We start from the raw sequence: 18,729 nt of genomic DNA on the forward strand, positions 1-18,729 counted from the left end.
GATCGATGGGGATTCTCCTCATGTGCATCTCATGGCGACTCGTCAAAATGCCAAAGAGTTTCGTTTTTTCAGTCGGAACGTCAGCACGGGGCTGAAGGAGTTGACGCACTAGTTCTACCTTGACTGCAAGGGGTCCTTCTCTATGTCTTCCCCCCTGCCCCCTGGCCATTAGTGGGCAAGGTGTTGCGTTGCATAGGAAAACATCGTGGAGAGGTGGTATTGGTTGCTCCAGAGTGGCCGCGGCATCCGTGGTTCGCGGATCTGATCAACCTGGCAGTGGATTCACTTTGGGCATCTGGAGGGTCTCCTTCATCAGGGCCCCATATTTTCAGACCAGACTGCTCACTTTTGTCTAGCAGTGTGGCTTTTGAGAGGCGAAGGTTAAGGAGTAGAGGTTATCCTGAAACTGGCATTACCACCTTATTGAAAGCCAGAATATGGCTTACGTTAGCGTATGGAAGGTGTTTGAGTCCTGGTACGCTGCTTATGGAGTATGACTTCTCAAGTCCTCCGTCTCGGCCATTTCATCATTTCATCATTTCTTCAAGACAGTTTTGCTAAAGACTTGTCTCCTAGCTCTCTTAGAGGGCAGGTGGCAGCCTTGGGCTGCCTTCATAGTAAGATCGAGGGTTCCGCTATTTCCGCTCATCCGGATGTTGTTAGGTTCCTTAGAGGAGCAAAGAATTTGCATCCTCCAGTAAGAAGTGTTTGTCTATCCTATCCTGGAACCTTAATCTGGTCATATGAGGTTTGTTTGCAGCGCCTTTTGAGCCCCTGCGGAGAGCGTCACTGAAGGACTTGACTCAAACTGGGGTTTCTCGTCACTATATGCTCGGCTAGAAGAATTTCGAGTTCTAAGCTTTGTCTTTTCAAGACCTCTTCCTTCAAATTTCGAGTTTAGGGGTGTCATTGAGGACAGTGCCTTCTCTTTTGCCGAAAGTAGTTTCCGCATTTCATGTGAACCAGACAGTGGAGCAACCAGACAGTGGAGCTTCCAGCCTTCCCATCGGTAGAAGCATCCACTCCACATGCGAAGGAACTCAAGCGGTTAGATGTTCGGCGAGCTCTATTGCACTATCTCAAGGTGACGAATGATTTCAGGAGGTCAACCACATTTTTTTGTTTTGTAGATGTTGCAACCGTCCCTTCCCGACAGCTGCACTCCTCCTACCTCTTTCCTTTTGCTCCTCCTCTTGCTGTTAATGGACGCCTGGCTGCCGCGACGTCTGTCTGCCGTCCTCTCCGGCGTCCCCAGACCGGCTTGGGCGCTGCCTCCCGCCATGCTCCATCTGTACCTTAGGGCGTGCGCGCCGCGCAGCCCTCGCTCTTATTTCCTACTTGGCGCGAACCTCAGGGGCGTCCCCCTGTGATGATGTCACGCTGCCCGGATATTTAAAGCCTATACTGTTTGCTAGCCTGGAGTTAGCAACGGGGAATTCTACGGATGGGATTCGCTCTCCATATCCAGCTACTCTGCCTCCAATCTTCATTGGATTCTTAACGCTAACGGGGTACCCGCTCCTCGGGGGCCTCACTTGCTTTTCAGGTCGCTATCAGGAAACCGGCCCATGTTCCCTGACTTGCTGCTTGCTCCTACCTTCTCTTCTGTTTGGAAGGATTCACTATCTTCAACACCAGTGAGTACTACCATCTCCACCTCAGAGCTTTCCCTGGAACCAGGTACTCGCTCCTCGAGGGCCTGCCTCCGTTCCAGCCCTGGTGCCATCTCCTACGTGGAACCGCTGTTTGAGTACATTACCCACAAGCCTCTCAGCTCTCAGGGACCAGGTACTCACTCCTCGAGGGCCTGCTCTTCCTATCCTGGGGTTCTCCATACTGGGGCTTGTTCACATTCCATTGTACTCATTATTCTCAGTTCTTTCCACTACAGCACTGCTACCGGAGGAGTCGCTGTTCCAGCGCCTGAGGGATACTAGCCCAGCCGGGCTACTTCAACTACTCATCACTGCCACCTCTGGTGGCTACACATTGTTTAAATAAAGATCAATCTCTGTGTTTGAGTGTCCTCAGCTGAGCCTGACCTGTGGCCCCTCACGGGACTGCCCCCCGTGGGTGTGGTCAGCTAGCAAAGTGTCCAAGGGTCCACCCAAACCTCACTAATTATAACAGTAGAGCGGTGCAAAGCGAGGTTTCAAAGCTTCTAAGGCTACTTTTGCGCGTTGGTTGAAAGAGGCGATTGGGTCCACTTACATTACAGGAGGTTGTGAAATCATTCTACGTGTTCACAGGCGGCCTCCTGGGCGGAAGCGCAGCTGGTGTCTTCTCAGGAGATTTGCAGGGCAGCGACTTGGAAGGCGCTACATACCTTTGTGCGACACTATTGTTTGGATGTGGGAGATCCAGGTTCTCCTTCCTTTGTCAAAAGTGTTCTGAGAGCAGGACTCTCCAGGTCCCACCCTAAGTAGGGGGCTTTGGTACATCCCAGGAGTCTGGACTGATCCGAGTACATACAGGGAAAGGAAAATAGGTTCTTACATGCTAATTTTCGATCAGTCCAGAACCCGCCCGATTTAAGTAGGTGGAGAGTCAGCCGCTCAGTTCTTTTTATTATGGAAGGCCATTTTATTGGTATAGTTTAAGAAAGATTTCATACAGTTTAAGAAAGTTTTCATTAGTTTGGTTTTTGCAACTGTTTTTTATTGCTTGGGTACAGATCAATACTGAGGAACTGCAGGTGGCACTAGGGTTTATCAGCAGTGTCAGTGAAACTTTCTCCGTCTCCGATGGAAAGGCTGGAAGCTCCACTGTCTGGTTCACATGAAATGCAGAAACTACGTTCGGCAAAAGAGCACTGTCCTTAATGAAACCCCTAAACTCGAAATTTGAAGGAAGAGGTCTTGAAAGGACAAAGCTTAGAACTGGCAGGGATGCATAAACCCAGGACTCTGGACTGATCCGTGGTACTACAGGAACGGAAATTAGCAGGTAAGAACCAATTTTCTTTTCTCTTTTTCATTGTTGGTGCTACCTACTTTGGGATTTTGTGTTGTGCATTAAAAATTGTATTTGTTTGATATTTTAACACGTCTTGTATGTAGCTGCCCATTACAGCCTGTGCCCAACTTGAAGAGTTGTTGAAGTCAAGAAATATGAAGAGAAGTTGGACCTGGAACTGAGACCGGAAGCAGACTTTTTTATGCATGCCAAGATTCCAAATACATTGTACTTACCTCTTATGAATCATCTGGAAACAGCAACTCCCAAATGCCACCAATATCAGCAAAAGCAAAGGGATAGTTGGTATAATTACATAAATTAAATTTGGAATTATACCTATGGAGAAAGATGATAATATTTTATCACTGTCTAATCCAACTTTGTCACTAATAGTCATTAACTTTTGTGTTATATAACCCTCACCACCTTGATCACAGTGAGAGAGCACCACACTAACATAAGAGACATTTTGGGAATCAGAAGTATCTTAACCCACTTCTGAACTAAAAATACAACCCAATTCTTTTTTGAATAGAAAACACAAAAGCTAAGACCCATGCTAGCTTTTTAGTAACAGCTTTGAAGAATAGAAAACAACTTTTTGTGTCCCAGAAACAAAAGTTAATAAGCACCTCTTCCAGACACAAAAGTTAATAAGAAAGACTGCCAGACACAAAAGCTAATATATAAATACATTCTCCCAGACACTAAAGCTAATATATATGTGTGTGTATGTATGTGTGTGTATACACACACTCTTCCAGACACTTAAGTTAATAAATTCAGCTACACTACCCACATCCTCTGGCAACAATACATTCTCCCAGACACTAAAGGTAATATATATGAATGTGTGTGTGTGTGTGTGTGTGTGTGTGTTTATATACACACACACACACTCTTCCAGACACTAAAGTTCATATATACAGTGTAGGGCCGAGTGATTGGAGGAGAGTGATGGTGGTCCCGCTTCACAAGAGTGGGAGCAGAGAGAAGGCTGGAAACTACAAGCCGGTTAGCCTCACCTCAGTGGTGGGAAAATTAATGGAGACTCTGCTAAAGGAAAGGATAGTGAACTATCTACAATCCGGTAGGTTGCTCGATCCAAGACAGCATGAATTCACCAGAGGAAGGTCCTGTCAGACGAATCTGACAGATTTTTTTGATTGGGTGACTAGAGAATTGGATCAGGGAAGAGTGCTTGTTGCGATTTACTTGGATTTTAGTAAAGCTTTTGATACGGTCCCACATAGAAGACTCACGAATAAAATGAGAAGCTTGGGAGTGAGTGCCAAGGTGGTGGCGTGGATTACAAACTGGTTGACGGATAGAAGGCAGCGTGTGATGGTAAATGGAACCTGCTTTGAACAGAAAACGGTGTTAAGAGGAGTGAAACAGGGATCGGTGTTGGGACCAGTTCTGTTCAATATCTTTGTGAGCATCATTGCGGAAGGAATAGAAGGTAAAGTTTGTCTATTTGTGGATGATACTAAGATCGGCACCAGAGTGGACACACCGGAAGGAGTAAAGAGAATGAGACGTGATTTAAGGAAGCTTGAACGGAAGATGAAGTTATGGCAGTTGGGATTCAATGCCAAGAAGTGCAGAGTCATGCATCTGGGGTGTGGTAATCCAAAATAGCTGTATGTGATTGGGGGGGGGGAGGGTTGTTTTGCATGGAACAAGAGAGAGACCTGGGGGTGATAGTGTCTAGCGATCTAGACAGCTAAGCAATGTGACAAGGCAATAGCAAAAGCCAGAAGAATGCTGGGCTGCAGCGAGAGAGGAATAACCAAAAGAAAAAGGAGGTAATAATGCCCTTGTACGGCACCTTGGTGAGGCCTCACCTGGAGTATTGTATTCAGTTCTGTAAACCGTATCTCAAAAGGGACAGAGACAGGATGGAGGCGGTCCAGAGAAGGGTGACCAAAATGGTGGTGGGTCTCCATCAAATGACTTATGAGGAGTGGTTAAATGTTTTAAATATCTATACCCTGGAGGAGAGGAGGTGCAAGGGAGATATGATACAAACCTTCAGATACCTGAAAGGTTTTAATGATGCACAATCAATGACAAACCTTTTCTGTTGGAAAGAAATCAGTAGAACTAGGGGGTCATGAAATGAAACTCCAGGGATGATGACTCTGAACCAATATCAGGAAATATTTCTTCACAGAAAGGGTGATGGATGCCTGGAATGCCCTTCCAGAGGAGGTGGTGAAGACAAAAACAGAAAAACATTTCAAAGGGCCATGGGCTAAACAATGTGGATCCCTTAAGGCTAGAGGATGTGAATGAAGAAAAGAGTGCATTGGGGTAACTTGCTGGTGTGCTGGTTACTACCCTTAACCAATAAGCCTTTATGCTGTTGATGGAACTCCATCACTGCTCTCTGCTTTAACGGCAGGGGGAAAAGAGGAAAAGGGAACATAAGAACATAAGAACATAAGAAAATGCCATACTGGGTCAGACCAAGGGTCCATCAAGCCCAGCATCCTGTTTCCAACAGTGGCCAATCCAGGCCATAAGAACCTGGCAAGTACCCAAAAACTAAGTCTATTCCATGTAACCATTGCTAATGGCAGTGGCTATTCTCTAAGTGAACTTAATAGCAGGTAAAGGGGAATTAGATTCAGACAGCAACCACAGCAACCAACAAGGACATTGAATTGCACAGTCTGGGAAAATGAATAAGCATGGGAGCAACTGGCTGATATGGTGGTTATTACCCTTAACCAATATGATGTTGATGCAACTTTATGATGTTGATGCCTTTATGATGTTGATGCAACTCCATTGCTCTCTGCTTCAGTGGCAAGAAGTAACAGGAAATTGAACTCAAAACAGCAACCAACAAGGCCCTGATTTTAACAGTCTGGGAAACTGATAATTATAAAGGTGGCTTATATGGCCAGTAGTTACAACCATAATCTTGCTGGGCAGACTGGATGGACCATTTGGTCCTTTTCTGCCATCATTTCTATGTTTCTATGTTACAGTTCATGGCTAATGGTTTATGGAGTTTTCCTTCAGGAACTTTTTTTAACCCAATTACAGTAACTGCTTTCATTACATCCTGTGGCAACACATTGCACAGTTTAATTGTGTAGTGAGTGAAGAAATACTGGTCCAATTTGTTAATAAACTGCTACCTTTGAGTTTCAGGAAGTGTGCCCTAATCCTAGTACCAGTGAAAAGGGAAAATAATCCTTCCGTTGCACTTAAGATTTTATTTGATTTTATTTGGTTTCTTGTTTGATTTTAAAGCATTTAGAAAGAAACAAAAGCCTTCTGTTTTTATTTATTTATTTATTTTTAATTTTTATATACCGAGGTTCTTGTATCAAATACAAATCACTCCGGTTTACATAAAACAATGAGATGCCCAAAAGAAGGGAGGGGCTTTACATATAACAATAGAACAATGTACAAATTGAACCTAGAAAAGTATAGTTACAAGAAACGTTTGAACTCAGTAACAAAGTATAGTAGCAACTAAAACAAAAGTATCATAGTATAGTGATAAATAATTTTCTGCTTTTAACTAAGATATTGTGGATTCATGTTTGTTGTTTTTTATTTGTAATGTTTTGATTACTATTGTATTTTATGTGAAACTTGTAATCTGCTCAGGATAACTTTGTTACTATTGGAGGAATACAAATATTTTAATAAATAAATAAAATAAATTACACTTCACTCTATACTTCAGGCTCGAGCACTAAACTGTTTAGCCTTTCCTCACAGGGGATCTGATGCATTCTCTTTTTCATTTTGGTTGGCCTTCTCTGTACCTTTTCAAGTTCCAGAGTGACATTAATTGTTGAGAGAGGACATTTAGATACTGGGCCAAGAGTAAAAAAAAAAATCATATCAACAACGTTTAAATAAACCAGAGATTGAATTTGAGCTTTTAGACTGCTGGCTTCTAATCAGCCACCAGAAGCTCCTGGAAGGCAGCTGATCCCCTGATGATGTTCTCTACTCCCAGACAAGAACAAATATAAGTTCTAAAAATTCTTTACTGAGAAAGCCTCCCTACACCAACAGTTGAGACCTGGGTTAGTAACATGGAGGCTGTGGATTCAAGCCCCCACCAAGTCAGTAACAACCTGAATTCCAGCCTAGTTGCTAGCAGAGGGTGTTAGTCCAAGTGCAGGTAGTTTTAGTAAAATGTTGGCCATTTTTCATAGTAAAATCCCCAGATGGTGGTGGCTCTTAATACTTATTAGGATTTAACTGGATATACTTGGCACACAGGTCTAACGCCCTCCTCCTCCACCCACACACCTGCTCTAGTCCCACCTAGCTTCTGACTAAGATAGACTAGAACCCATGACCTCCTATATTCAATTACAGCCCTCTGAGTCATCCATTTTAGCTGCTGAGCCACCAGTCAGTTGGCTACAGTGAGTCTAGGTTTTTACCCCTTATCCTTTTCTTTCTCCAACTCCATTTTAAAACTAGTTAGGAGCTCCTCATAGCAAAGGATTTGAACCTATAAACCCTGCTTTATAAAGCAGGTTCTTATCTCCATGAGCCACCACTCAGCTGCTCTGGGGTTTTATCCCTTGTAACTCTCTTTCCATGACTCTGCACTTAAATACCCACAACTAAAGGATTTAAACCCACCACCCCTGCTTTATAAAGCAGGCTCTTATCTCACTCAGCTCATGACCAGCCATCCAGGTTTTTACCACTTATTTATACCTGTGAAATAAAAGGATACTATCTGTTATAGAGAGGATTGGAACCCACAACTCAACCAATATTAAGAAAAAATGTTTCAGCACACTGGATCACCAGTCTGTTGATGCCACATTTGATTTTTGTCCTCTTTATACCTCTCTATGCCTGACTCTGTAGTAAAACAAAAGGGGACCTTTTTTTTATACAGGGGATTTTGATCTTCTCCTGCCCTCATTCCCACACCTCACGTCAAAGAAATCCAAAAGCACCCACTAGGAAACATGTTTGTCTCATTTTGTCCTTTAATGTGGCTGAAAAGCCTGGCTTGGTCAATCTGAGTGGAAAATAGGACCCTTAATGAACTGAAATTATGTATAATTTAAACTTCCTCTTAGAAAATGTTATTTCCAGCTGCTTCTCAGTTTTATTGTATGATCCAGTGATTAGCAATGAAATGAAAATACATACTGTCTGTAACAATCTGTGTAAGTGTCATTTGTAATGCTATTTTTTAGGGGGTCGAATACTTTTGTAAGCCACTGTATATACAGAATTCCAGACACAAAAGCTTGACAGTATATATTAGCTTTAGTGTGAATGACTCTTCCAGACAGAGAAGCCAAATGTCTAATAGTCCCTCTAGACAACAATACATAAGCCAATAACAAACTCTTCAAAATACAAAACATATATTCCTTATAGCTTTTGTGAAACTGAAAACATTCTAAATCCCTGAATGAGAGAGAAACTGGACAGAAAATGAAAGATGAGAACGTTCTACAAAATGTTACAAAATAAATTACCAAATGGGTATGCTCTTATAAATTGTGCCCCAATCTAATCATCAGCTCCTAGCGATTTAAAAGTCTGTTTGGAATCGTGTGTGAATATGTTAATACTTTTGTTCCTGTTGAACCCCAGATCAGTCCAGACAAGTGGGTTTTGCAACCCTACCAGCAGATGGAGACAGAGAACCAAAGAGTTTGAGGTGTTGCTACATAACCTAGAGTGCCACCTGCAGTCCCTCAGTATTTCTCTCTCTCCAGCAGATGGTAGATGTGCAAACCTGCAGTCTGGAGTTAAAAAAAAAAAAGATTTGAGAAAGGTTAGCAAAGAGGAGATGCTCCCTGAGGTGTTAGGTTCCTTCGTGGGCCATCCCTCAGGTTCAGTGGGGAATTGGAAATCCTTGAGCAGCTTGACCTGCAGCAGTTCCAGGGAGCTGACAGCCAGGGATCCTGGTTCAATCTGCGTCCCTGAAGGCTTATTCCTAGATTCCAGCAGCAGGAAAGTATCCTTAGGAGTTTTTTGGACTTTCTGCTGTGGTTTTTCTTAGTGGTTCAGCTGCTCCTGCCTCTAAGAAGTTTACAGAAAAAAAAAAGAGAGAGAGCCTGAGCAGCACCGTTTGGCTGTTTCCTGGCAGGTTGGCTCTGGGGAAGCAGCATTTGGGGTCCGCAACTCACAGCGATCAGCTTTGGGAGTCAAGGGTTGAGCTGCGTGGCTATTTTACCTAGCTTGCCTGTCTCTGTTTAGTTTTCTCATGTGTCACAACTGCGCGGTGAAGTGCAGGCCCAACCACACATGTCTATTTATGGCATCGCCGGCTGAATCGCAGTGAGGGAAAAGCTGCCACTCGTGCGGGCGACCTCGGGGGCAGCTTAATTTAGTGGCTTTATGCCACTTCAGGCGGGGAAATTTCCTTGGGGGGATGCAGAACCACTCGATCCCGGGGCCCTGTGACTGACTTGGCAGGGGATTTGGAGGGTCTTGCAGTTAAGGGGAAAGCAAAGGCCAGAAGGAGAACTGACTCAGGGCATGGAGATTCCCCTCCCCCGTTGTCGCCATTTTTTTTACCTCAGTGCAGGAGTTGGGGGGGGGGGGGGGATGATCAAGCCAGCCCTGAGTCTGATGAGGAGGAGGATGTGGGTTTCTCCACAGAATTTGTTCTCCTTATGCACAAGGCATTCCTGGCCAGGAAGAGCATGGGGGATAAACGATCTGCAAGCCCTCAGGTTTGTACTGCTCCGAAGTCTGGAGACTTTCTCCGCCACCTCAGACTGGATCATCCAGAAGATCATAGTGGTTCAGGGGACTTGGACCGGATGATGATCCCTGGTTTGTGCCTATGGACCCTGGGAACCTGGTGGATCTCAATCAGGGGGTAGATAAGGACATGGGAATCCAGAGGAGATTCTGGTAGCGGAAGGGGGTGATCCCCATGTGGTGCAACTGTTCTGTAAGGAGGAACTGGCCGCTTATTCCCCATGTTCTGCAGGAGCTGGGAATTAAACTGGTCCAAGAGAAATCAGGCAATGAGGGGGTGGACCCGGTATTGGATGGTCTCCTGTCTTCTCCTACAGCTTTTCCACTGCCGAAGGTCAGAAAACTGGTAAGCCAGGAGTGAGATCTCCCGGAGTTATGCCTGAAGGTGGCCAGGGCTATGGCAAAATTGTATCCTCTGACTGAGGAAGTGCTTCAGCTGTTGGAGCTGCCCAAGGTGGATGCTTCAGTGTCGACGGTCACCAAGAAGACATCAATCCTGGTGGTGGGGTCAGCAACCTTATAGGACATGCAGGATTGTAAGCTGGAGATTCATCTGAAGTGCATGTTTGAGGTCTCAGCTTTGCGTTTGCAAGCTGCAATCTATAGTAGCCTCATACAAAGGGCGTGTTTGCGTTGGGTCCAGGGGAGTTTTCAGCCGCGACTGATGCTGATAGTTAGGCAGCCCAGGTGGAGGCCGGAACTGTGTATGTGGCGGATGTTCTTTACAATTTGATCCAGACTTCGGCCAGGAGCATGGTTGCAGCAGTCTCAGCCCAACGCTTGTTATGGCTACGAAATTGGTCAGCTGACATGTAGTCCAAGTCACAGCTCTGTAATCTTCCCCTTAAGGGAAAATTGCTGTTTGGGGAGGACTTGGAGCAGTTGATCAAGGTGCTGGGAGAATCCAAGGGCCATAAGCTGCCAGAGGATAGGAAGGCGGCTCGGAAAACCGTTACGCCTTGTTCCCTTTTTCAGAAAGGTCGCCGTTTTCGTTCCCTGAAGATTTCTACCCCGGGTGGGGGGGGGGCCCCAGAGGCAGAGTTCTGGGCAGCAGCAGTCCTTTCGAGGAGCCCCCTAGGAATCCCAGAGAGGGCTCTGGCCAAAGGGCTGGGGCTGTTAAGTCCTTTCAATGACGCCTACGGGGTCCACTCTCTCGACATAGTAGTAGGAGGTCGTCTATTGCTTTTCTACAAGAAGTGGACCTGGGTTACCTCGGATCAATGGGTCCTAGAGGTAATAGACAGCTATGCTTTAGAATTTTCTTGGCCCATCACGGAGGCATTCATGATCTCTCGCTGTGGATCAGGAGGAAGACAGCAAGCAATTTGTGCTATTTTGGAGCGCCTTCAGGGCGCCGTTCTCGATTTGCAGAAAGTGAATGTAGCACCCGGTGTGGCACTCCAGGTCTGGATTTTATGGCGTCCGGGAGCAATGCCAAGGTGGCAAGATTCTTCAGTCGCAGGCAGGAGGTCAGAGCCGACGGCATAGACATTCTGGTTCTTCCGTGGCCTCTCATAGACCTGGTGTTACAACACATTGAGAAGCATCCGGGTCAAGTGGTGCTGGTCGCACCAGAGTGGCCGTGTCGTCTGTGGTTCGTGGATCTGGTTCAGCCCTGAGATTAGCTCATCTGCAGGGGCTATTGCAACAAGGTCCTATTTTCTCAGATCGGGTGGATCGCTTTTATCTCACAAAGAGGAGACATCTGCGGTTGAAAGGTTACATGGAACCAGTGATTTCCACATTGCTTCAGGCTAGGCGACTGGCCACGTCTATGGCGTATTTCCAGGTGTGGAGAGTTTTCAACAATTGGTGCGTAGAGGAAGGTTTTGACCTTTCTGCAGCACTGCCTTTCTAAGAGTTTAACTTACAATTCGTTACAGGTTCAGGTGGCAGCCTTGGGGTGTCTCTGAGGCAAGTTTCGAGGGAGGTCATTGGCCTCGCATCCGGATGTGATTAGGTTCCTCAAGGAGGTTAAGCAACTTCTTCCACTGGTGCGTAGGTTGTGCCCAGCGTGGAGTTTGAACTTGGTTTTGAGGGTGCTTTGTGGTCCTCCTTTTGAGCCGTTGAGGAAAGCCTCGTTGGACCTCACTCTGAAAGTGGTTTTTCTGGTGGCCATTTATTCAGCTCAAAGAATTTCGGAACTGCAGGCTTTGTCCTGTAGGGAGCCTTTTCTGAGAATCTCAAATGAGGGGGTTTCATTGCCTACAGTTCCCTCCTTCTTACCTAAGGTAGTTTCCTCCTTCCATCTGAATCAGACAGTAGAGCTGCCTGCTCTCCTGAATTGGTTGGATGAATCGAAATCCAAGGAGCTCCATCTTTTGCATGTTAATTGGGTCCTGTTGCATTATTTAAAGGTCACCAACAATTTTCGATGGTTGGATCACATGTTTGTGATTTTTGGAGGGGCAAGAAAGGGTTGCAAGGCCTCCAAGGGCAAGATAGAACATTGGCTGAGCGAAGTGATTGTCTTGGCCTACATTTGCAAGGGAAAAAGGATTCCAGTTGGACTGCATACGCACTCTAATGGGTGCAGGCAGCTTCTTGGGCTGAGTGTCAATTGGTTTCACCACAGGAGATTTGTAGAGCAGCGACGTGGTCATCTTTGCATCCTTTTTCTCGCCATTACCAGTTGGATGTTCAGACTCCGGGTGGGGGGGTCTTTTGAGACCCGCCCAGTGTAGGGTTGCTTTGGTACATCTCACTTGTGTGATCTGGGGTATGAACAGGAAATTAAAATTGATTCTTACCTGCTAATTTTCATTCCTGAAGTACCACAAATCAGTCCAGAGACTCATCCCTGTGTAATTTTTGTTCAAGATCATTGGGGCAAATCCATCTTATGTCTCTCTTTGTGAAAAGAACCGTCAGGTTGTACATATTCATAGCCTTCAGAAGATGGCCTGATTGTTTTGTTCTCTCTTGGGCTGCTAGTGGTTATGCTATGTTCAGGGGGTTCCTATTGTTGGAGTTAAGTGTTTCCCCTTATTTACACATTAGTTGGAGTGGTAGTTCTTTAATCTGGCTTGGGTATAGGTCAATACTGAGGGACTGCAGGTGGCCCACTTGGTTATGTAGCAGTGCCGCAAACGTTTTGGTTCTCTGCCTCCATCTGCTGGTACAGATGTAAAACCCACTTGTCTGGACTGATCTGTGGTACTTCAGGAACAAAAATTAGCAAGAACCAATTTTTCTGTACTGTGAAAAATAGTTTTATATTTTAGGTGCATGCAAAAGACAGTGAACAGTATTTTAGAGTCTGGTTTCATACACTCCATTCCAAAATGCCAAGACTTATCTTGAATGGTAAATCCAGCTCCCCCTTCTGAAATAATAGAAGAATCATACAATTACCTGTTTCAGTAACAGGGACATGAAAAGGATCCCCTGCATTGTCAGGTGCTGGCTTTTCTGCTGTCTCTGTAGAAGGAACTCCTGAAAACAGAAAAATAGTAAATATTTTACAAAGACAGAGGACCTTCAGCAGGCCACAGCACTTCATAATTCCTTCCATGACAAAGATTAAATTGGAGATTTCAGGCTAATTACCATAGTCTGGCTCTCCTCTGTCTCCTAGTTCCTTTTCTAGAATATTATCTGTTAAATGCAAACAGAAAGTAGCGCTTAGATGGGTGGAACAAGGGGAAACCAGTTAAGAAGATGTTCTCGAGTGGACAAGTTTCTAGAAGATTTTCCCTGAGTAGCTGAGGGATTTTGGCCTAGCAGGTAGTCTAGGGGAATATGCCATCTTCTTCAACAGAGGAAGGGAGGAGGAATAGCCTAGTGGTTAGAGCAGTGGGCTACAAACCAGGAGACCAGCATTTGAGTCCCGCTGTCGCTCCTTGTGACCCTGGGCAAGTCACTTTACCCTCCATTGCCTCAGGTACAAAACTTAGATTGTAAGTCCTGGGGGGATAGAGAAACACCTACAGTACCTGAATGTAAACTGATGTGATATCTCAGATCAAATGTCAGTATATAAAAAATAAATAAAAAAATAACAGCAGCTAAAGTCCCTCAGCTGAGAAGTGTATGCAACATTTGGTTGTGAGGCAGGGTATGTTAACACTCATTACTTGGCATAAGAATGGGGTAAACATTTCCATACCTGGACTATACTTGCAGATGAAGTTATGCTTCATATTGCATCTGTCATCATTCCATCTATACAAGTAAAGACCCCCTAGCCCTGGGCTTGCAGTTGGCTGGTGGTACATTACAACACAAGCTTCATTTCCACAGGAGGGTTCATCTATGTACCAATTCCTATGTGCACAAAAGTAGCAAAGTTTAATCACAGTGCCCATACATTCAAGAACCGGCATTCCTGTGTAGTAATGATTACAGCCTAAGGAAAGTTTACCTGAACTGGGAAATGCTTCCATCAGCCCATTTGTAGAGGTCTGGGCAAGCTCCCGAGGACACCTGCCCCTCTCCACTTCGCCACAGTCCAATCCAAAAATCCCCATCTGAAACCCCGGATCCTGAGTTAGTGAGGTTCTGTAACATTCTCTCTATGAGCTTCTGTTCCCCTGCCTTCTCGAGGCTCAACAAATCTCCTCCATCAATCTGACAAGCCTGCCGAGCCTCCTGGAAGCCCACCCTCTGTGGCAGGTCCTGGAAATAGGCAATCTTGTAGCAGGGGTGATGATAATCGGCATAACACACCTTTTGGCCTAGAAAATAAATACAAAATAAATATACTGTTTAAATCACAGTTCAGACAAAGTGACTCACATGGATTGAATCTCCTAAAAAGTGCACTGCTGAAATCTCCTGCTTCTTATTGATTTCATGCTGAAATTCCCTTGGTCTATAAACAGAAAAAGCTCTGTCTTCCATTGCATGAGCAACAGAAAGAAATAGCCAGGGCTACAGATGCTACAAGCTCCACCCAATCAGATTAATTGTGACCATTCTGCATCTTCTCCCATTCCATCCTCGTTAATCTCATTTATAAGGAGAAATTCTATTGACAGAACCCTGGCATCATACTCCTAAAAATCAGCACATTCATTTGTAAAAGTACTTTCTTAAGCAGGTTTTACCAACATCCTAACATTACATCAAGGCAGTTTCAGCACTGAAATTAGAGATGCCTGCCCAAAAGAAAGCTACACATTTTGTTTGCTTCTTTGCATTTAAAACCATGGACCTAAACTCTACGCTCCTGCTCAGCCCGCCATTAAACTAGGCTGTTCATAAAGTGCTCACGATTTGGGGAGGGGGCTGGGGGCAGGAGAAATTAAGACCGAGTAAGGCTTGGAGGGGTGTTGAAGATGGGACAGGGCAAGGTCCCCGCTTCCTTCGGGTTAAGCAGTCAATTGAGAGCCCAGGTCGTGGTCATCCTCTTTCTTCTCAGCCAGACAGGCAAGGCTGACATCTCCTTCCCTTCCTGTTACCGCCTCCTACCTTCACCTCCTGCACTCTCAGGGTCGTCCTGCTGCTTCCCCGCCACTCCGCCTCCAGCCATCACCTCAACCCTCCCACCACTTTGTGTGTGCATGGTTAGGGTACTTGTGTGTGTGTGTGTGTGTGTGTGTGCGTGCGCGCATAGAGGAGTAGGTAGGTGATAGAGGTGAGTGTACACACTTTTTACCCCCTCATACACCGCTATGTAGCCCTTCTCCCTCCATGTGTGTGTGATGTAGGTGAGATGTGTGGGGAAGAGCTGAGACGCTGTCATTGACATGAGTCGCTGCTGTGAATTACAAGAACACATTTTCTGACCCTGAGGTAGCCTATGTGAGCAAAACATGGCCAAGTTGATTGGTTGAGCTTTTATGTGCTGTCTGAGGTTTCTTCCTTTTCATATATTCTGCAGTCCTATCTGTAAGGAAAGACATGAAGGAAGGGTTTCTATTAAATTGAATTTCTAAATAAAAACATGTAAAAAAAATAAAGGAATAGGACATCTTTATTGCTTTTCACCAGTTTGTTTTGATAGTTGATTTTGCACTGGTGTGTAAGTGAGTTTTGATTTACTATCTCATATTCTGACATGACCTATGTACTACATTATGGCCTTTTTGCATGCAAGGTGTTTTAGAATGTGAAAATTGCCTGAATGCATGGTGCAAGGCTAATTTCTATTCAAGTGGGCTAGCTTTGCAGTTTGCAAAGCCATACTGCACAAAGAGAGCATAATTATAAAGACTGTCTAGTAGTTAGGTATTTATACCTCTATATGAGGCCCACCTAGTAACTCGAGGTGAGGTTTAGGTATTAGTGTAGGGGTTAGGGGCCACTTTGACATTCAGAGTGAGACGAACAAACAGAACAGTACACTCTTGTGAAAATCTGATGACCTTTGGAGTGAGGAAACTCACCCAAAGATGATCTTTGTACAATGTTCTCTCAACCTAGCTTGATGTTACCCAGGTTGAGAGTCCATCAAGCTAGGTTGAAAGAACATTGTACAAATCTCATCTTTGGGTGAGTTTCCTCACTCCAAAAGACATCAAATCTTCACAAGAGTGTACTGTTCTGTTTGTACGTCTCACTCTGAATGTCAAAGTGGCCCCTAACCCCTACACTAATACCTAAACCTCACTTCGAGTTACTAGGTGGGCCTCATATAGAGGTATAAATTCCTAAACTACTAGACAGGCCTTATAGATAATTTCTCTCTCTCTCTCTTTCTCTCTCTTTCTCTCTCACCTGAAACTGCATTTTGCTGCCGCTACTTTTCTCACTTCTCCAACAATCCTCCATGCAGCCTGTCAACAGCTTTGCAGTGTTCAGTATCATTGTCATGGCCATTGACTCCATGATAGGAACTTTTATTATAGTAAGATAATTTTTAAGAACAAAAACTGCATTGGTGTGTTGTCTCCTAACCATTATTTTCACTTGTGAGATTTGCAATTTTGATTTTGATGCAAGTCTCATTTTGATGACTATTACCCTGAATGAGGAATAGTGATTATCAAATATTGCTTTGTAATTCTATTTACTGTAACATATTACCATACCGTGAGCACTGCTAGAGAGACAAAACCTCTCACTCTGGAAAGCAACCAGTGAGGGGCTAGCAAGCATTAAGGCGTAATAGCTCTGATTAATACACTAGTCCTTAAATGGAAAGTAACAAGATTAGACTCTTCTTTCTTGCCCAGCAAATACTTTCAGTAATTAAATCTTTGTGAACTGCATTCTCATCACTTTCTATTCTTCATGATGTCATGGGACAGCCCCTGCAGCCCCTGCAGCCTGTAGCACATCTCCATGACCTGGCTTCAGTTAATATCTCGCAGAGCTTCCATCCCTGCAGAACGAAGGCTCAACCTGCACTTCTGTGGAAGTGAGGGACCAGACCTACAAAAATTCCTTCTGAGCTGATTAACCGATGCCAACAGTTAGGAAAGATTTGCTTCTACACTAATGCAATTTAATAATGTGCTGTATTTTACATTATTGCCTCCTTTTGTGTGTAACTGCTAAAACATTTGCATTGACACTGTACAGTGTCTGGACTTTGTGTTAAGAATTACTTTCATTACATTGGGAAAAGGGATTTGTGTAACTGGATCCATTTTGGCGATTTACAAATTGGCTGGAAGGTGTGTTGGCTCATGACACAGGAAAACTTTGGTTAAAGTACTGTGATGCAGTAATAAAATGCTACAGTGCTCCTTTAGAAATCAGTAGTTCCACATTTGTCCAGGCTTCAGGACTAGAATCGCACCCTGAACATTTCAAAACAGCAACTCCACCCTAAAGGCCACAACAGAGAAGCTCACTGAGTCACTGAAAAACTGAGTGCACCCACAACCCAGAAAAGCACTGCAAGGCGTTCCCTTGTCTACAATCTGTTCTCCCCATCATCTACCATCTTTTGGCAACTATAGCACTTGCTCCTTCTTGTGGCTGCCTGCTTTTATGAAATGTCATTTCATCCTTGCACTAAAGGATTGTCTTTAATGAGCTATAATACTGGGGAGTAATGTCAGCAGGAGGTTTCATCCTGCTTTCTCTTACAATGACTGCAGGAGTCCAAATCCCTTCTGCTCCACATATTTCCAATTTCAGGGACCGAATGTCTAAATCATGGCGACTAATCACCAGGCTGAATAGGGTTTTGTTTTTTTTTACTACATCTCTCTTTCACTGTACTGTGGAATAAGTCATGAAATAAGCTGGTAAGATAGCAATAAAGAAAGATGACGGATGAGTGGCACAGCAGGAAATCAGTCAATATGTCTCGGGTTCCAGCCAAGATTGCTGGAAAAACTGCTGTCAAATCAGACAGGGAATTCTCTAGTTTCATAAAATTTAGGAGGTCATTAATAATGTCTCATTATACTTCCTTCTTTAAGACCATACACATGAGAGGGGAAGTGGCATATACATAGTAAGTCTCCTGTAATATTAATGCAGCTACAACATCTCTAGCAACTTGCTAAAGCACAAGTTCAAGCCAGAAAAGAAGTTTGGGAACTTCTGCTGACAGGTCAAATAAAATTCACTCGCTTGCTTCTCTTCCTAAGGAAATATTCCTATTTAGTTACTGAAACCTCCTCCTGTACAACCACTTCCACATTTGTTAAATAAATCAGGTACTGCTGTGCTAAGCCATTTCAGAAACCCATGCAAGTGCCACACTGCCTCATGTAACACATGAATACAGCATGGACAACCGAAGAGCAGATCTTCATCAGAAACCCATGCAGGTGCTATACTGCCTCATGTAACATATGAATACAGCATGGACAACCAAACATCAGATCTTCATCAGAAACCCATGCTGATGTCACTCTGCCTCATGAAACACATGAATACAGCACGGACAACCAAAAAGCAGATCTTCATCAGAACCCATGCAGGTGCCTCATGTAACACAAGAATACAGAGTGGACAACCAAAGAGCAGATCATCAGAAACCTATGCTGGTGCCACACTGCCTCATGTAACATATGAATACAGCATGGACAACCGAAGAGCAGATCTTCATCAGAAACTCATGCAGGTGCCACACTGCCTCATGTAACACATGAATACAGCATGGACAACCAAAGATCAGATCATCAGAAACCCATGTTG

General features: G+C 44.4%; 1 protein-coding gene across 1 annotated transcript in view; it reads right to left on the reverse strand.

Annotated features, from left to right (window-relative positions):
- CHODL (chondrolectin) overlaps positions 1-18,729 on the reverse strand; it is a 39,564-nt gene that overhangs the window by 19,573 nt on the left and 1,262 nt on the right. Inside the window, exons 2-6 of the mRNA XM_029578903.1 lie at positions 14,051-14,363; positions 13,796-13,953; positions 13,237-13,284; positions 13,042-13,122; positions 3,192-3,294 (exon numbers count right to left, since the gene is read on the reverse strand). Coding sequence (XP_029434763.1) covers positions 3,192-3,294; positions 13,042-13,122; positions 13,237-13,284; positions 13,796-13,953; positions 14,051-14,363 — 703 coding nt within the window. The remainder of the gene's footprint in view (positions 1-3,191; positions 3,295-13,041; positions 13,123-13,236; positions 13,285-13,795; positions 13,954-14,050; positions 14,364-18,729) is intronic.

This window comes from Rhinatrema bivittatum, chromosome 15, assembly GCF_901001135.1.
Source record: "Rhinatrema bivittatum chromosome 15, aRhiBiv1.1, whole genome shotgun sequence".
Lineage (NCBI taxonomy): Eukaryota > Metazoa > Chordata > Amphibia > Gymnophiona > Rhinatrematidae > Rhinatrema > Rhinatrema bivittatum.